Raw genomic sequence first — 15,776 nt, forward strand, 5'->3', positions numbered from 1 at the left:
GAAGAGAAGCCATATATATTTATATATGTACACACATGTATTAATTGTGTGCTTACAAAAAAAGTGTGTATGCACTTTTGTTGCTGAGTAGTATTACAAACCTCTCATTTGCATTTTTAAAACAAAACAATACTTGCATATTACAAAATATGAGATTACACACCACGGAACTCAATTCGTTGACTAAGGGTGTCTAGTTGGTCTCCCTCAGGACTAAGTGCCACGGGTAACACTTAGACTTAAAGGTTAAAGGTTGGTCCCTTCTCTCTCTAACACAAATGCACTTGCTACCATTGGCGCATTGTGATTTGTCTATTGTTTTTCTTTTATACGTAGACTAGACTTTATTATCTCTGTCGAAATCATTGCTGGTCATTTTTCTTCTCCTCTTACTTTCACGTCTCTCTCTCTCTCTCTCTCTCGCGCTCGCTCGCTTGTCAAATGCTATGGCGCCGTTTCTGTGCATTATCATCATCAGTATCATTGGCATTCTGGTGTTTCACATCGTGCACGCGTCCGCCCTCGCGCCATTCTTCAGAGCCGCCACTTTATCGTCCGGCAGCCACTACCTCACACAGGAGCCCAGGTGGATGTCCCAGCGCATCGATCACTTCACGCTTCAGGTGGGTTCCCTTCATGGCAATGGGGAGTAAGTTTTTTCAATCAAGAGGTTCAGCTCCTCAATGAATATTTTTCATGTTTGATCAAGTTCATCATTACGAAAAATCAATTGAATGAGAATTCGCCGTACAGAACAACCACCACCCGCGGCCTTTGAGATTTATGTGCTACTGTTGTAAATCTAGAATGTAGATGATCAAGAACCTGAATACGATTGAAGGTACAGCCGAGAGGGAGGCCAGTGAGTGCTGGTATGTACAAGTCAGGGCTGAAAAATGGAGATAAAATTAAAGTGGACTGAGGCACCTATTATATAGGTCCTCTAGAGCTGGTTGGCTAGGTCCTCCAAGCCCACCGGGACAAAAGTCCCAAAAATGCTTGTGCTGCTGGCCGACAGACCCTGTACTGGGCCGACCAGCAGCCCACCCCATATATATAGCATCGCTTCATCACCACATCATAGATATACTGTCGGTCAGCCCTGTTAGCCTTGGCCAGCCAGTCGGCCAGGCCATGGTGGCTGCCTGCGGGGCGGCCAGTTCATTGCACACAGCCTGGACACCATCCAGGGTAATGTGCGGCCCTTCATAGTGTGAAATAAGTGTTAAAAGCATATATATTGCTGGAACAAGTCGTGGAGGGAAAAATTCTGCCGGCTGATTGGATGCATTATCGGGTATAAATACCCAAGTCCTGTAGGCTGTATTCAGTCATTCATCTCATTATTCACAATCGTTGAGGGTTTTCAAGGGCCTGGACAGCCAAGGGAAAGCTTAAGGCAAGGTGAAAGGTGAAGGTCAAGATTTCAGTCTTTATTTTGCTGATTTGCATCATTCTAATAAAGCAAATACACCATTTGTGGTGGGGGGCCTACAAAGGGTTTTTGGGACCCAATACCGTGTCCTCTTCTACTCTCTCTCTCTCTCTCTTACGCGATCGTCTACGGGAGGAAGGAGAGACTCTTGAGGTGGACAAAGAAGAGATCACCAAAACCCTCACCCACACAATCGAGGGGAAAATGGAGGCGGCCCGCGAAGGATGGGTAGAAGTGATGAAGAAGAACATCAAAAAGGAGGTGCAAGAAGATGTACAAGTGATGAAGAAGAACATCAAGAAGGAGGTACAAGAAGATGTACACATGATGCAGTCTACTCTTGATGAAGAGAAGATGCGACGGATCCGGCGCCTAAACATCCGAGTCACAGGGATACTAGAGAGCACTGCCTCCACGCCCGAGATTGACGGGCGGAACCTATGTACCAAGCTGGGACTAAAGGAGGATGAGCCGCTCCCATTCACTAGAGTATGGAGGACAACCCCAAAGGACTCCACGAAAGGCAAGGCCTTAGTGCTACAGTTCCCGGACGAGGAGAGTAAGATGAGCTTTATGAGAAGACGTGCTATCTTGAGGAGCTTGCAAGGGGACTCCATCTACTTCGATGATGACCTCACATGGATGCAGCTGGATTATGCATGCCGAAGATCAAGGTGGCACGCAAAGAAGGGAAGAAGGCACATTATAGGGATGGTCACATCTACATTGATGGGAAGAGGGTCGAATAGCGCCATCTGGCCTATGAGACATGGAGGAAACAACATGAAGACAAAGAGATACACATAGCAGTCTGGAACTGTAATGGGGCCCTATGGACACATCCAGGGAGACTTGAGGAGGTGATGGAGGGCCGGGATATCATCTTGATGACAGAGACACATGAGAGCTTGGAGAGGGGCTTACCAAGGGTTGAGGGTTATCAGTGGGAGTCAGCTCATTGTGACAGGGGATGAGACAGGCCACCTCCCGAGGTTCAGGAGGTATTGCAGTGCTTTTCAGACATGGGTTACATGAGCATGTTCGAGTCGTAGCATGAGACTCGGAGGCGAGATACATGTGGATTAGCTTACTCCTCTCGGAGACCAGATGGATTTATATCGCCCTTTGCTACTTTCCTCTGAAGGGGTCGCGGTTTGCCACCACTGAGGAGCCTGGTGGAGGAGAGGCTAGTGAGTCTCCATACTCTGCCTAATCTGAGGAGATCTTACACTATTCGACACTGGGAGAAGTCTTCTTGATGGGGGACTTCAATGCACAGACTCAGAGCAGACAGTGTGAGATCTATGACTTTGAGGATTCCTTGAAACTAGAGCCGCTAGCTACAGAGAATATAGGGACCACTCGGATCTCCCTGACGGAGGAGCTGACAGCAGTGGATATGGGCAACATTTGCTAGAGCTTGGGGGCTCGACACCATCTCGTTATTTCCTAGGGATGACTCAGTGGCCAGATTCAGGTGGGTTGACTTGCTTTCCAGTGGGGGGTGGCAGCAGTACAGTGGACTATGTGATGGGATCCCGGGAGGCAGCAGATATGGTGTCTTACTTTACCGTACCTCCATGCCCCATTGGGGCGGATCATACATATCTATCCCTCACTTTTAGGAGCTTACTGGAGACCCACCCACCCAACATACAGCCACTACGCACTATTTTCCACTTCACTCAGGACCTAGCCGATGTGTATGACTATCATGTTCATGATCAGCTATTTGCCTTAGACCCATCGGCACCCATGGCTATGCTCACCTCCCAGCTCTCACATGTACTACACTCCGTAGCCGCGAGGAGTTTCCCATACCACATACAAACAGGACAGCCACCTACATCTGGGAGCATGCCCCAGAACCGATGGTATGATGATGAGTGCAGAAACCTTTACCGCAATCTCCGAGTGCAGAGGGCTCGCGGGGAGATCACCCAAAGACAGGCAGACAGGAGGATGCATACTCTCACCCGCTGTAAGCGGCGAGCTTATGAGGAGGCTCAGTACTGGGACACATATCACATGCTCATGAGCAGAGATGCTACTGCTGCTGCTGCTTGGAGGAGACTCAGAGAGCCCCGTCCTCCCACACCTATTACCGATCCTCAGACCTGGCGGACATATGCAGAGAGACTCTATGATGTGCTTGCACAGCCCCCTATACCACAACCCATAGAGCCATGCCCCACAGTCTCCACCTTCTTCACCCCACCTATGGTTAGGAGGGCCATATGCCGACTCCAACATGGACGGGTGACAGATCATACAGGATTACAGGGAGAGTATCTCATCTATGCTATTGATACATTGGCGCCATTTCTTGCTTATCTCTTCAACAGAGCTCTGTCAGAGGGGTTTCCGGTTGAGTGGACGATGCACACTATTGTGCCGATCCATAAAGCGGGAGATGTACTAGACCCCGGGAACTACAGGACCATCATGATTGGCCATATATTGGCCAAACTATACGGGGCAGTTTTGGAGGCAGAGCTGAGCACTCATGTAGAGGATGGGGGATTAAGAGCAGTAGGCCAGACAGGCTTCCGACGAGCCTTCTCGACCATCGACCACATTTTTACATTGAGGTGCTTGATTGATCAGGCCAAGGCACAGAGACAATGGCTCTATTGTTGCTTTGTGGATTTCCGCAAGGCATTTGATACTGTGCCTAGAGAGCGCATCTTTCGGCAACTACAGACACTAGGCATACCGTCAGACATGATGTGGGGCATATACAGGCTATATGAGCAGGTCTTTGGGAGAGTCCGATGCCCAGGAGGCTTGTCCGACACCGTTGCTAGCACCATTGGTGTGAAGCAGGGGTGCCCACTCTTCCCCACGCTCTTTGGGCTCTATATTGATGAGGTGGTCGACTACATCACACAGGGAGGAGGCTCTGGGGTTAAGCTATCAGGTATTACTGTCCATGTTATGCTTTATGCTGATGACATCGTCTTGGTATCCGACACGCAGGTTGGGCTTAAAGACACCTTGTGGCTCTTGATGACTTTTGCGCACAGCAGGGTCTCACAGTGAACCTTGGGAAAACCAAGGTTATGATCTTCCACACCTCACCCGCAGTCAGGAGCCACACTACTCTCACATTAGCAGGAGGGCGGGTCGAGGTGGTGAGCTCTTATGTTTACCTTGGCATCACATTTACTAGCTCAGCTGGACGCTTCTCCATGGCTCAGGCAGTCCGAGACAGAGTGACCCGGGGGTATGCAGCTCTTGCTGGCCTTGAGCGTCAGTGTCATCAGGCACATTTTCAAGAACCCCGCACGAAGGGGTGGCTCTTTGATACATTAGTGACACCAGCCTTGATGTATGCAGCAGCGGTTTGGGAACCAGGGCTTGCAGCCTCCACATGGGTACAGCTGGAGAGACCACAGATCTTGATGCTCTCGAGGATGATACGCAGCAAACCATCCGTCCCGCACAACATTGTTTGGGCTGAGTTTGCTACACCACCTATGGCAGTGGAGGCATTGTTCCAGACGATATCCTTTATATACAGGATGAGGGAGATGCCCACGGAGAGATTATCCCACCGAGCTTTTGAGGCATCCAGACAGCTGGCCGAGGCTGGACACACTGGATCTTGGTATGCACAGATGCTACAGTGGTTCTCACATCATGGGATAGACATTGAGCGGTTGCCACCTTTTCAGTATGATCAGTCTGCTCCACGGGGTTACCTCTCTCTCAATGAGAGGAACAGAGTGATGAGATAGGACATGGCAGCGCTACATATAGGAGACATGGACAGCACGAGAGAGCCCACTACCACCGAAGATGCTGTATTATAGAGACCACTTTATGAGCATCTTAGGGGATGGGTTTATACAGCGACCGTGGTATATAGATGTATACATGCGACACAGCTCTCGCGTTGCTATTGGACAGCTACGAGTCTCATGACATCAGCTAGAGATAGAGGCTGGGAGAGCGGCACGGGTTCCCAGAGCCGAGCGGATATGCAGATTGTGCCGCAAGGAGGTGGAGACTGAGGATCACTTTGTATGTAGATGTAGAGCCCACCAGGGGGTCAGAGATAGATATGCAGGATTGTTTGAGGAGCACTCGTCACTACATTAGTTGATGGAGGCCTCGGACCAGCGATAGCTTGGCAGACTACTACTAGAGCTTCATAGTTCTCGAGAGAGACTCCTTCAGACACCCGCTCCCACTAGGGCTGGGAGACAGTCCCAACTCACAGATTTCTTCCAGAGAGCTATGCTAGTGCCAGCTGATGTACCACGTGGGGTGACCGCACAGAGAGCAGAGGAATTGAGAGCCAGGAGGAGACCTAGACAGACTGGACATAGAGCACCTCGACTCCGTCACCGAGAGATGGCAGCTATTCGGATGAGACACCAGATGGAGACACAGGAGAGGCTAGCTCGCTTTCATTCAGACTTAGGGTACATGTTCACGTCACTCACAGCCTCAGCATCGGCGATGTATGATATCTTATATCCCTCTTATGGCACTGGATGGAGTTAGACATAGATTTGCACAGCATGCTTGTATTACCCCTTTAGCATATAGAGATGCATCTTGCCTTAGCACTCCATCCACATCCCCACCCCCCTTTAAATTGTTTGTATATGGGCTCCACCGATCCATGATGATTCACAGTTGTATCCAGACACATGCACACTTTTTCTTTTCTTTCTTTTCCTTTTCTTTCTTTTTTCTGCTCTTCCGATGACCAGAAGAACACAGTTGTATTATTTTTTGTCTCATAGGCCGACTTTGGCCTCTCGTAGACGTTAATATATCTTTCTTTCTTCTTCTTCTCTCTCTCTCTCTCTCTAAACCATATCTTGACACTCAGAGCTATTATTGAGGAGGACAGATCATATGACAGGAGGATTTATTGTTGCTTTGTGGATTTCCGCAAAGCTTTTGACACAGTACCGAGAGCCAGACTGATGCACAGACTACAGGAGATGGGAGTGCCCACAGAGCTGATTTGGGAAATCATGGCTTTATACAAGACAGTTGTGGGGCAGGTACGTACTACTCAAGGTATATCTAAGATGGTTCACTCCACTATTGGGGTGAACAGGGCTGCCCCCTTTCTCGCACCTTATTTGGGATGTATGTGGATGAGGTTTCGGACTATGTAGAGCGGGAGGGTGACAGAGGAGCACAGCTAGCAAGGGACATGGATTCCACTGTTATTGTATGCTGATGATATTGTGTTGATCTCAGATTCTCCAGAGGGGATGCATCGTCATTTGGATGCATTGCACACGTTTGCACAGGACAGTGGATTGTCTATTAACCTTTGTAAAACCAAGGTGATGGTGTTTAACACCACAGCACAGTGGGTTAGGAGGTCAACACCCACCTTTACATATGGTCAGGAGATAGTGGAGTATACAGATGCATATACTTACCTTGGTGTGGTTTTTAGTGGCCCACTATTTTCCTTGAGGAGAGCAGCGGAGACCAGATTGACTAGAGCTTATGCAGCATTGGGGAGACTAGAGAGGATGTGTTCGCAAGTTCAGTTTCAGGAACCTCGAACAAAGCTCTGGCTCTTTGACACTTTGGTCACTTCAGCCATGCTGTATGGAGTGGAGATATGGGGACCCTCAGTGGATCACCACAGTCGAGCTGGTAGCACTGATAGATGGAGATGTATGGAGAGGCCCTTGGTTTCTATGATTTCTCGGATGATTAGGGCCAAGGCCTCCGTACCACATGATATTACCCGTGCAGAGATGGCTGCCCCCCCATTTGTAGTAGAGGCACTCACTCGATCAGTCTCCTTTATACATAGCACTTGGGCTCTCCCTAGAGACAGATATGCTCGCTTAGCCCTGGAGTCTTCACGACAGTTGGCATCGCAGGGAGACGGATCATGTTGGTATGCACAGATGAGAGCTTGGTTCCAACTGCATGGCTTTACTATGGACAGACTACCTCCATTTCAGTACTCCCTAGATGCACCCTCCCTCTCTCACACGGGCAGAGATCACCAGACTTACGAGGCAGGACTTGACTCAGCTGGACACTAGGAGGACATGGATACAGCCGACACACGAGCTTGGTACGAAGATGACTTTCTATAGAGATCATCTTCTCCAGCTCATGGAGGATGGGTTTGTGATTAGACCCAGCTACATGGATACTCATCTTTCTCATGGGGTACGGTGTGCTATTGGTCAGATGCGCACATCCTCACACTAGCTAGAGATTGAGACTGGCAGATTCAGAGGAGTACCAGCTGAGGCCAGGATTTGTCAGTTGTGCTAGATGGAGCCAGAGATAGAGTTACATTACATATGTCACTGTCGAGTATATTATGAGATACGAGGCCGTTTTCATTGCCTGTTCAGAGAGGGTTTCGGACCACTTTCCAGAGTCATGAGATACCAGGATCAGAGATGCCTCGGATTATACTTGCTGGAGCTGCGTAGACATAGAGAGGGTCTCTTGAGAGGGAGGGGATCAGAGAGGGAGAGACACCTACAGAGGCAGATTACAGACTTCTTTCGACCAGAGATCGAGCAGTCAGGCCAGCAGGCATTGCAGCTAGCCCCAGAGTATAGCCGCACCACAGGTACACTGATTGATCGGGCTATAGAGATGGGGCAGTCCAAGTGCCCCAAGATGAGAGGGCCATCTGGACACCGGCGGAGACTACAACAGAGGATCAGGACCATACTAGCACGGCATGGGAGACGTCCAATCAGAGTACTCACCATGGAGGACATTGAGGATATCCGCCATCGACCGATGAGAGACATCTTTGGATAGTGATGTATATGATGCTTACCTTTGTTGCTGGAGTTTTCCTTCCCAGATGTTATCCATTAGGAGCTCCTAGTACCTTACTTTTCCTCATAGTTGTTGTTTCAGTTTCAGTTAGTTGTTTAGTTGTTTTAGCTTTTCTTACACAGACATTGTATCAGATCCACCAATTGTTGTAACCTTTTTGGTGTCATAGGTCATTTTGGCCTTTTGAAGACATTAATATATCATTTCATTTCTCTATTTTTTGCACATCTACTTCAGTTTTGTGTGTTATATTCGTCGTGAAAGATTTGCTGAATTCTGAGCATTGAAGTTACCGATTCGACCCCAAAGCTTCCGCATGTAACATTGGTATCAAAGCATCGGGCTCAGCAAGGCTAAACATTGATTCAGTCCCAGATGAAGGTGCGTACGTCCAAGGTACGGGAAAGTGCACAGGTATGAGGCCCAAGGCAAGGAACACAAGACAGGGAAGAACTCCCAGGAGGTTAGTTGGTGGTGTTCCACAAAGCCCAAGGGAATGGCAGTCCTTTGAGTCGGGTGCCACTTGGGGCACACCAGGAAAGGCTTTTAGGCAACGGTGTTCCACAAAGCCCAAGGGAATGGCAGTCCTTTGAGTCGGGTGCCACTTGGGGCACACCAGGAAAGGCTTTTAGGCAACGGTTGCAAGGGAGGTTGATCCCCCAAGGGGTGGAGTGAGAGTGCCAGACTCATTTCTCAGGAAAGAAGACCAAAGACAATGTTCGGGGACAGGGCAAGAACAAAATGGGGACTGTATGGAACAGATGCATAGATCTTCATCAGTGTTAAGAGTGGATTTGGAGACCGGGCCAGGTTTTCAGTGAAAGGTGTCATGTGCATGCCACGTGGACATGCTTCTTCTGATCTGGACCGGCAGTAGGACAGAGTCAGACACCTCTTTAGGGCTGAGTGGGACCAAGAGGGCTGTAGCCAGTGACCAGCAACAATGGATGAGAAGGCGTGGAGCAGGCGGCAGCCTCACAAGGTTGTGAAGGGCAGCGTGGAGCTTTCATCAGCCAGCAGTCGGTAGGCAGCCAGCAGCAGCCCAACAGGAGGAAAATGCCAGGATTGTGTTGGTCGGCAGCATTAAATGCTGGTCGGCCAGATTTGGTCCAATCGGCCAGGGTTGGTCCAGTCGGCCAGGTTATAAGGGCTTATATAAAGAGGGCCAGGTCTCTTAGTCAGTCATTCAAGTTCCCACTTGGGACTTGGGTCATAGGTAGGAGTACAAGTGACCTTTTTCAAGGGAAGCTAAGCTTCCAACATGGCATTGTAACACACAAGTATATGAATAAGATTTTGAGTAGGTTAGGTCACTGCTTTCTCTCTTGCGTTTTTATCCAGTTGTTTGTGCATCAAGCATCCAGTGGGAGTGCTGCATTTTTCTTATGAGTGATGATCTGGCCACAGAGGCTTCCGCGTGTGACAAAAGGGTTGCTAGGGTTGGGAAGGATGACAGGGAGACTTCGGGAACGGAGAATGGGGTGATGAAAGTTATCCAAGAATATAGACTGGAATCCCGTCATCTAGTTTAGATGTAATGTGCAAGACATGCAATGGCTGAACTCAGAGGCTAATCCTGAAGGGCAACCAGATGAAGTTTGAAGAATGTCCTGTCGGCTGCAGCATGTGAATTAACTTGTCGAGGGTTGCTGGTCGGCCAGTTCACTTGGTCACCACAAAGCGTATGCATAGCATTGTTGCTTATTGTTATAGACCACATGCACGTTCCTAAAAGGTGAATTTGGGCATGTTTCTGGATTCATCTAGGTATATAATTCAGTCGTATTAGCGGACATGCAGATTTCACTTCACATTGTGAAGTTATTTGTCCGAGTTGCGGCCAGTTGATATTGTGCTTATTCTTTCTATCTTTAGCGGTGCATTTGCCCTTGTTGGGGTAAAGGCACTATGCCCACCCTTATAGTGTGTACAAGCCCATAAGTTATAGTACATAGTACACTTAGTACTTTTAATGTACTAAGTGCACTATGTGTACTAGTGCAATATACATGTGTGATAGGGGAGTCACACACTCATTCTCTCATGAGTTGACGTATCCCCACAACTCTCTCTCTCTCTCTCCCTTGTTTCTCTGTGTATGTCTCTCACATGAACTCTAACTCTAATTAACTCTCCCATTCAACTGGTATCAGAGCCATGGTTGTGTGCGGGTGTGCGGAGTCGTCTTCATCGCGAAGAAGAAGAAGCTCGGCTATGGAGCCTTGAGCTTGGCACGAGCAGAAGAGATTGCTTGGAGCTTTCGGTGCTCAGCAAGGAGCACGTGCGCTGCAAGACAGTGAGAACTGTCGTACAGCTGTGGGTGAAGTGAAGGCTTTTACGACTTGACACGAGCCGGCAAGGATGGTGCGGTGAACGTGTAGCGAAAACACCCGTAGCGCGAAGGGGAGGCAGGCGAGCGAAGAAGGAGTGCAGCGGCGTACCCATTCGCACGTAGCAAGGCGTAAGGCTGTGTAAACGCTGGCCACTAGGTGAAGGCAGTAAGTCGTTGGTCGACGGCTTGCTACTAGGCGAAGGCGAGCGAACACGCCTACGAGAGGGTCGTCGCGTGTAGCGTTGGTGGCCCCAAGGCGTAGCAAAGTACACGTGCATGCGAGAGATTGGAGGCGCCCGCCGCAAACGCATCTCGCATACGCCGGTGCAACCAAGCGAGTAATGCACGCCCCCGTTCCCGCTCGACTACAGTGTGAAATAGGACGGAGATATGCTTAGCCGGGTGCCGCCTACGCTGATTCCTTGCAGCTCGACGTAGTAGAAGGCTCCCAGCCTTGGATTCTTGAGAAGAAGCGTTGGGCAACACTGTGTGCCCCTCCCCTGCGACCTTCAAAGGCCAATCAATATTTCAGACTGAAGTAGCATCAGCTCCTTCAATTGCCCACCTGCACAGCAGCAGCAGCAGCAGCAGCAGCAAACCCCCCTTTCCTGCAACAAAAAAAAAATCAAAAAATTACCTGAGGTATTTGCTTCAATTTTTTGGAATTTGCATGTCCAATTTGCAATTGAGCAGGTACAATCATCAATTGAGCAGGTCAGGTGCCGAATTGCTCAATTTTTGAGCAAAATTGGCAAAATTGGGTGACATTGGTCACAATCAGGATTAATTTGCAGGAAATTGGATGTCGAAATTTGGGGTTTTTGATGTAATTGTGCAATTAAGCATTCATACATGCTGTATGATGTGAGAAATCGCACATTCGGGCATAGTTACCACGGAACGTCGTTCCGCCTTCCTGGAACGCCGGAACGCCGTTCCGGGCGAAGGCACGTTCCCGAAACGTCGGAACGTTCCGCATTTTTTTTTTTTTTTTTTTTTGGGGGGGGGTTGTGTTTTGCTTGCAGAAATGTATGTTCATGTCTTGGGGGAGCAAATATTAGGAAGCATATTTGGCTATCCGTATACAAAAAGTTACATTTTTTTGTGTCATATGCTGACATGTCATATGACGTGGCGTTCCGCGACGTTCCCGATCCGCTCCCGTTCCCGTTCCCGCTCCCGTTCTAGCATCCGACGTTCCCGGAACGTTCCCGTTCCGTGGTAACTATGCATTCGGGCAAAATTGCAGCAAATTGCAGTGCAAATCAAGGGGCTTTTGTGCCGATTGGTTTGATTTGCATGCAGGCAATCGCATTTGATGCTTTGGGCAATGTGTTGATGCCTGTCAAGCACTCAATGTGCCTGTAAATCAAGGGGCTTTCATGTATTGGATGTATATGTGGCCAGGGGGAAGCATCGCGAAGACTCTGGATGCCTTCATGTGCGTCAATGTACCATGTATGATCAGCAATTGATCTTAAATCAAGGAGCTTTTCAAGATCGTATGCTTGTTGAGCTTGGCAAAGCAACAGGCAAGACATTTATGCCTTGAATCCTCAGAAATCAGCTTGCAGTCAAGGGGCTTTTGCCCAATTTCTGTTCGGGACTGTTGTATGCAGTGTTCGGGACTGTAAAAGTCTGATTTTCACTCATTTGGACAGCCAGGAGAGCATTTATTGCTACTGTACCTGCTGGTACAGATTTGGTACAGCTTTGTACAAGTTTTGGCATGGCTGCACATTGATTTGAGTGAGGAAAAGGTTCATTTTCAGCTGCTGTACTTGCCGGTACAGATTTGGTACATCATTGGTGAGCACTTAGTACTGCTGTACAGTACTTTGGAAGGGCAACAGAGCACATTTAAGGTGCTGTCCTAAATCTGCAGCAACCAGATTTTGGTGATTTCATCACATAAAGTGGGAGTAGAGTTGCATTTGTGCTTCCGCAGTGGGAGATATACTTTGGGAGAACAACTGTGAGCACTTTGTGTGCTTTTGGTGCAGTGTTTGCACATTTTGCAAGGAGTCAGGCATTGACAGGTTGCATATTGCTATGGCAATCACAGGTGAGAGCTCTTCATTGCTTCACATCAAGAAGCTTGAAGGCTCACATAACTATGACATTTGGCAAACCCAGTGCTATAATGTGTTGCTCCAGAAGAAGCAGCACAAGCCCATCAAAGAAAGGGGTGTAATGCCCGCTTCTCTTACTGCTGAAGAGTGGGAAGATATGGATGAGCTGGCAAGATCTACTATCATGTTGTCTGTGTCAGACTAGCGCGAAAAAAGGGGGGGGGAGAGAGGGCGACGGCTGGCGGAGGGGGGGCGGGGCGCTGATGAAGGGAGGGGGGGCGCAAAGGAGAGGAGCAGGGGGCGGGTGCGCTGGGGCGCGCAAGAAAGCCAGGCGGAGAAGGGGGGGGGAGCTTGCGTGAGGGCAGGCGGGGGGGGGGGGGGGGGGGGAGCAGACACGTGGGCGGGAAGGGGGGAGGGCGCGCAGGTAGCAGCGCGAGCAGGGGGGGGGCGTGAGCTTCATCTCTTCTCTCTGTTCCTCTTTGCGTTTTTGTATAGTTCTTGATTTTGGCAGTTCTTCCGCATGCTACATTGGACATGATTTGAGTGTTACAACGAATGATGAAGGCGTTGTCATTGTTGTGTTTTATGTTGAAGATCTCATCGTCACTGGTGGTAATGAGGAAAGGATCAAATATATAAAAAATATACTCCATAGGGAGTTCTAGATGAAAGACCTAGCTTGACTCCACTATTCCCTTAGAGTAGAGATAAGCAGGGACAAGGACTCTACCCTCACTACCACACAGTAAACTTATTTTGGTCATTCAAAAAGTTTAAGACGTAGGATTGTAAGCCCTTGTCCACACTGACAAATTCAAGCATTAAGCCCTCAACAGATGATGGCCAAGAAGTGGAATCTTATGTCTACAAACTTGTTGGAAGCCTTGTCTGTCTGACCGTCACTAGGCATGACATCTGTTATAGAGTTGGAGCAGCGAGTCAGCACATGGTGACACCAAGGAGATAATGGTGGAATGCAGCGGAAAGGATACCTTCAAGGTACCAAGTCCTTTAGGATCGAGTATAAGGCGAGTGGAAATTCATAATACGAGGATTCTCATATGCAGATTGGACAGGCAATGTAGACGATCTGAGATCAACCTTTGGTTCTTCTTTTGATTCAAGAAGTGGAGCTACGTCATAGTCTAGTAAGAAGCAGCCTCTTGACTCGCTTTTTTCCACCAAAGCAGAATACAAAGGAATCACAAATGGTACTTGCAATTGCATTTGGCTTAGTCAGCTACTTGCAGACATGGGATTACATACAGAGACACCACCTTTACTTTACCCTGATACCATAGTGATTAGTTTGTTAACCCCCACACCCCCCAACCTAAAACAACCAACATAAATCAGCTTACACATTTAGAGTTTGGTTGAGTGGCATGCACCATTATGATCTGTTTGTTGATAGCATTCCGATGATATTCAATGTCATATGTGGGTCCCACATGGTCTGCCACATCATCGCCTACATGGTAGCAACATCAGCGAACATATTCCACGTCAACAAATATCTGCAACATCATCATCAGCGTGTTACTTCGAGAAACTTGTAGACACTTTTTCAATCTTTCCATGGACCTTTTGTATATAGGAACTTTTAGGATATTTCTAGAGATCTTTCACAAAGATCTTCAAGCTTCCATACTCCACTATATAAAGATCATCAAGGGAGAGTTCATGCTAAGTTGAAGAAGCCAATAAAACCTTTTCCCTCCGCCATTGTTCTTGCTAATTTTATAAAATCCTCTATTTTCAGCCAATATAGAGCCTTCACCTCTCATTTGAGTGCATAAATGCACTCTACACTTGTTTCTTTATAGAACTCCAATTGGCTCCGGCATGTGTGATTGTACTATTGCAAGTCCTCCTTTATGAGAGACTTTGTGGTTGTTGCTACGTTCTACTTAATGGAAGTTTCCTTTTTGCCAAAAAAGAAAACAGAGACTCAACTTGGAGTCTCACACACATACATGAGTGTGCACAGCTAATGCCATTGATATTAAAACAATCACACAGAGGCTATAAAGACTGTCTTCGGTATCTTTTGGTGGTTTGTAGGACCGCCGTGAGTTTCAGCAGAGGTATTATGAATATTTGGATCACTTTGAAGCACCCTATGGACCTATATTTCTGATTATTTGTGGAGAGGCGACTTGTGGAGGCATCACCAATGACTATACTGGAGTAATCTCTCTTCTCTTTCATGAAGCTCATATTGGAGTTTAAGTTTGATGTCTTGCAAATGTTTCATTGATTGTGTTTTTGTATAAACACACTTTTTTTTTTTTGTTCAGGTTTTGGCCAAAAAGTTCAAAGCAGCATTAGTGACCCTAGAACATCGGTATTATGGTGAAAGCTCACCATTCATGGAACTGACAACAGAGAACTTGAAGTATCTTACATCCAATCAAGCCTTATTTGACTTGGCGTCTTTCCGCAATTACTACCAGGTCATAAAATTTTCACTGTTTTCTCACTAGTATGCATATGCTTTCATGTTGATAATTATGGAGATGTCTTTAGGGTTAAAGTCTTTGTATGCTCTGAATTGATAAAAACTAAGCCAGGCTGAAGAAGGGGGATTGATTTTAAATGGCCAAGAAAGGATGAGATGAGGAAATTAAAAAGCGAAGGTTAAAGCTTCAAGCACACATAATAATGGCAGAAAAGCAGTAGAGTGTGTGAAGTAAAAGCTGATGGGATGAAAAGTAGAAAGAAAGAAAGAAACTTATGTATGAGACCAAGAGTAGTACAAGGGTTCCATGTGATACTGAGCCATAGAAAAGACAAAGAAACTAAAAAAAACTCATACAAAAAGATAGACTATTTCGGTGTGTGCCAGTTCCAGCAGCCCTGCTGTCTGTGCTCGTCACTGTCTGTAGCGGACTCGGTTGTCCGACGTGTCGGCACACTAAAAATCACTAGGGTCCTCTCTAGGGTAGTATACCCTTAGGAGTTGGCACAGGCTAGGGAGATGGCGACCACTCTGTCCCACTCTACTACCCACTCCAGAAACTCAAGAATGGAATACAACATAGGAGCAAACCGTCCCCAAGAGTGACATGCACATACACAAGATTGAAGTAGACAAGAGTTGGAATAGCACAAAACTATGTATTGCATTGGGATT

General features: G+C 47.7%; 1 protein-coding gene across 1 annotated transcript in view; it reads left to right on the forward strand.

Moving 5' to 3' along the window:
• Positions 1-300: 300 nt before the first annotated feature.
• LOC147626119 (putative serine protease EDA2) overlaps positions 301-15,776 on the forward strand; it is a 186,370-nt gene continuing 170,894 nt past the window's right edge. The window contains exons 1-3 of the mRNA XM_086817696.1: positions 301-623; positions 14,705-14,830; positions 14,941-15,096. Coding sequence (XP_086673822.1) covers positions 447-623; positions 14,705-14,830; positions 14,941-15,096 — 459 coding nt within the window. The 5' untranslated portion in view covers positions 301-446. The remainder of the gene's footprint in view (positions 624-14,704; positions 14,831-14,940; positions 15,097-15,776) is intronic.

The sequence above is a fragment of the Cibotium barometz genome, chromosome 23 (genome assembly GCF_041138505.1).
Source record: "Cibotium barometz isolate CiBa-2024 chromosome 23, ASM4113850v1, whole genome shotgun sequence".
In the NCBI taxonomy this organism is placed as follows: Eukaryota; Viridiplantae; Streptophyta; class Polypodiopsida; order Cyatheales; family Cibotiaceae; genus Cibotium; species Cibotium barometz.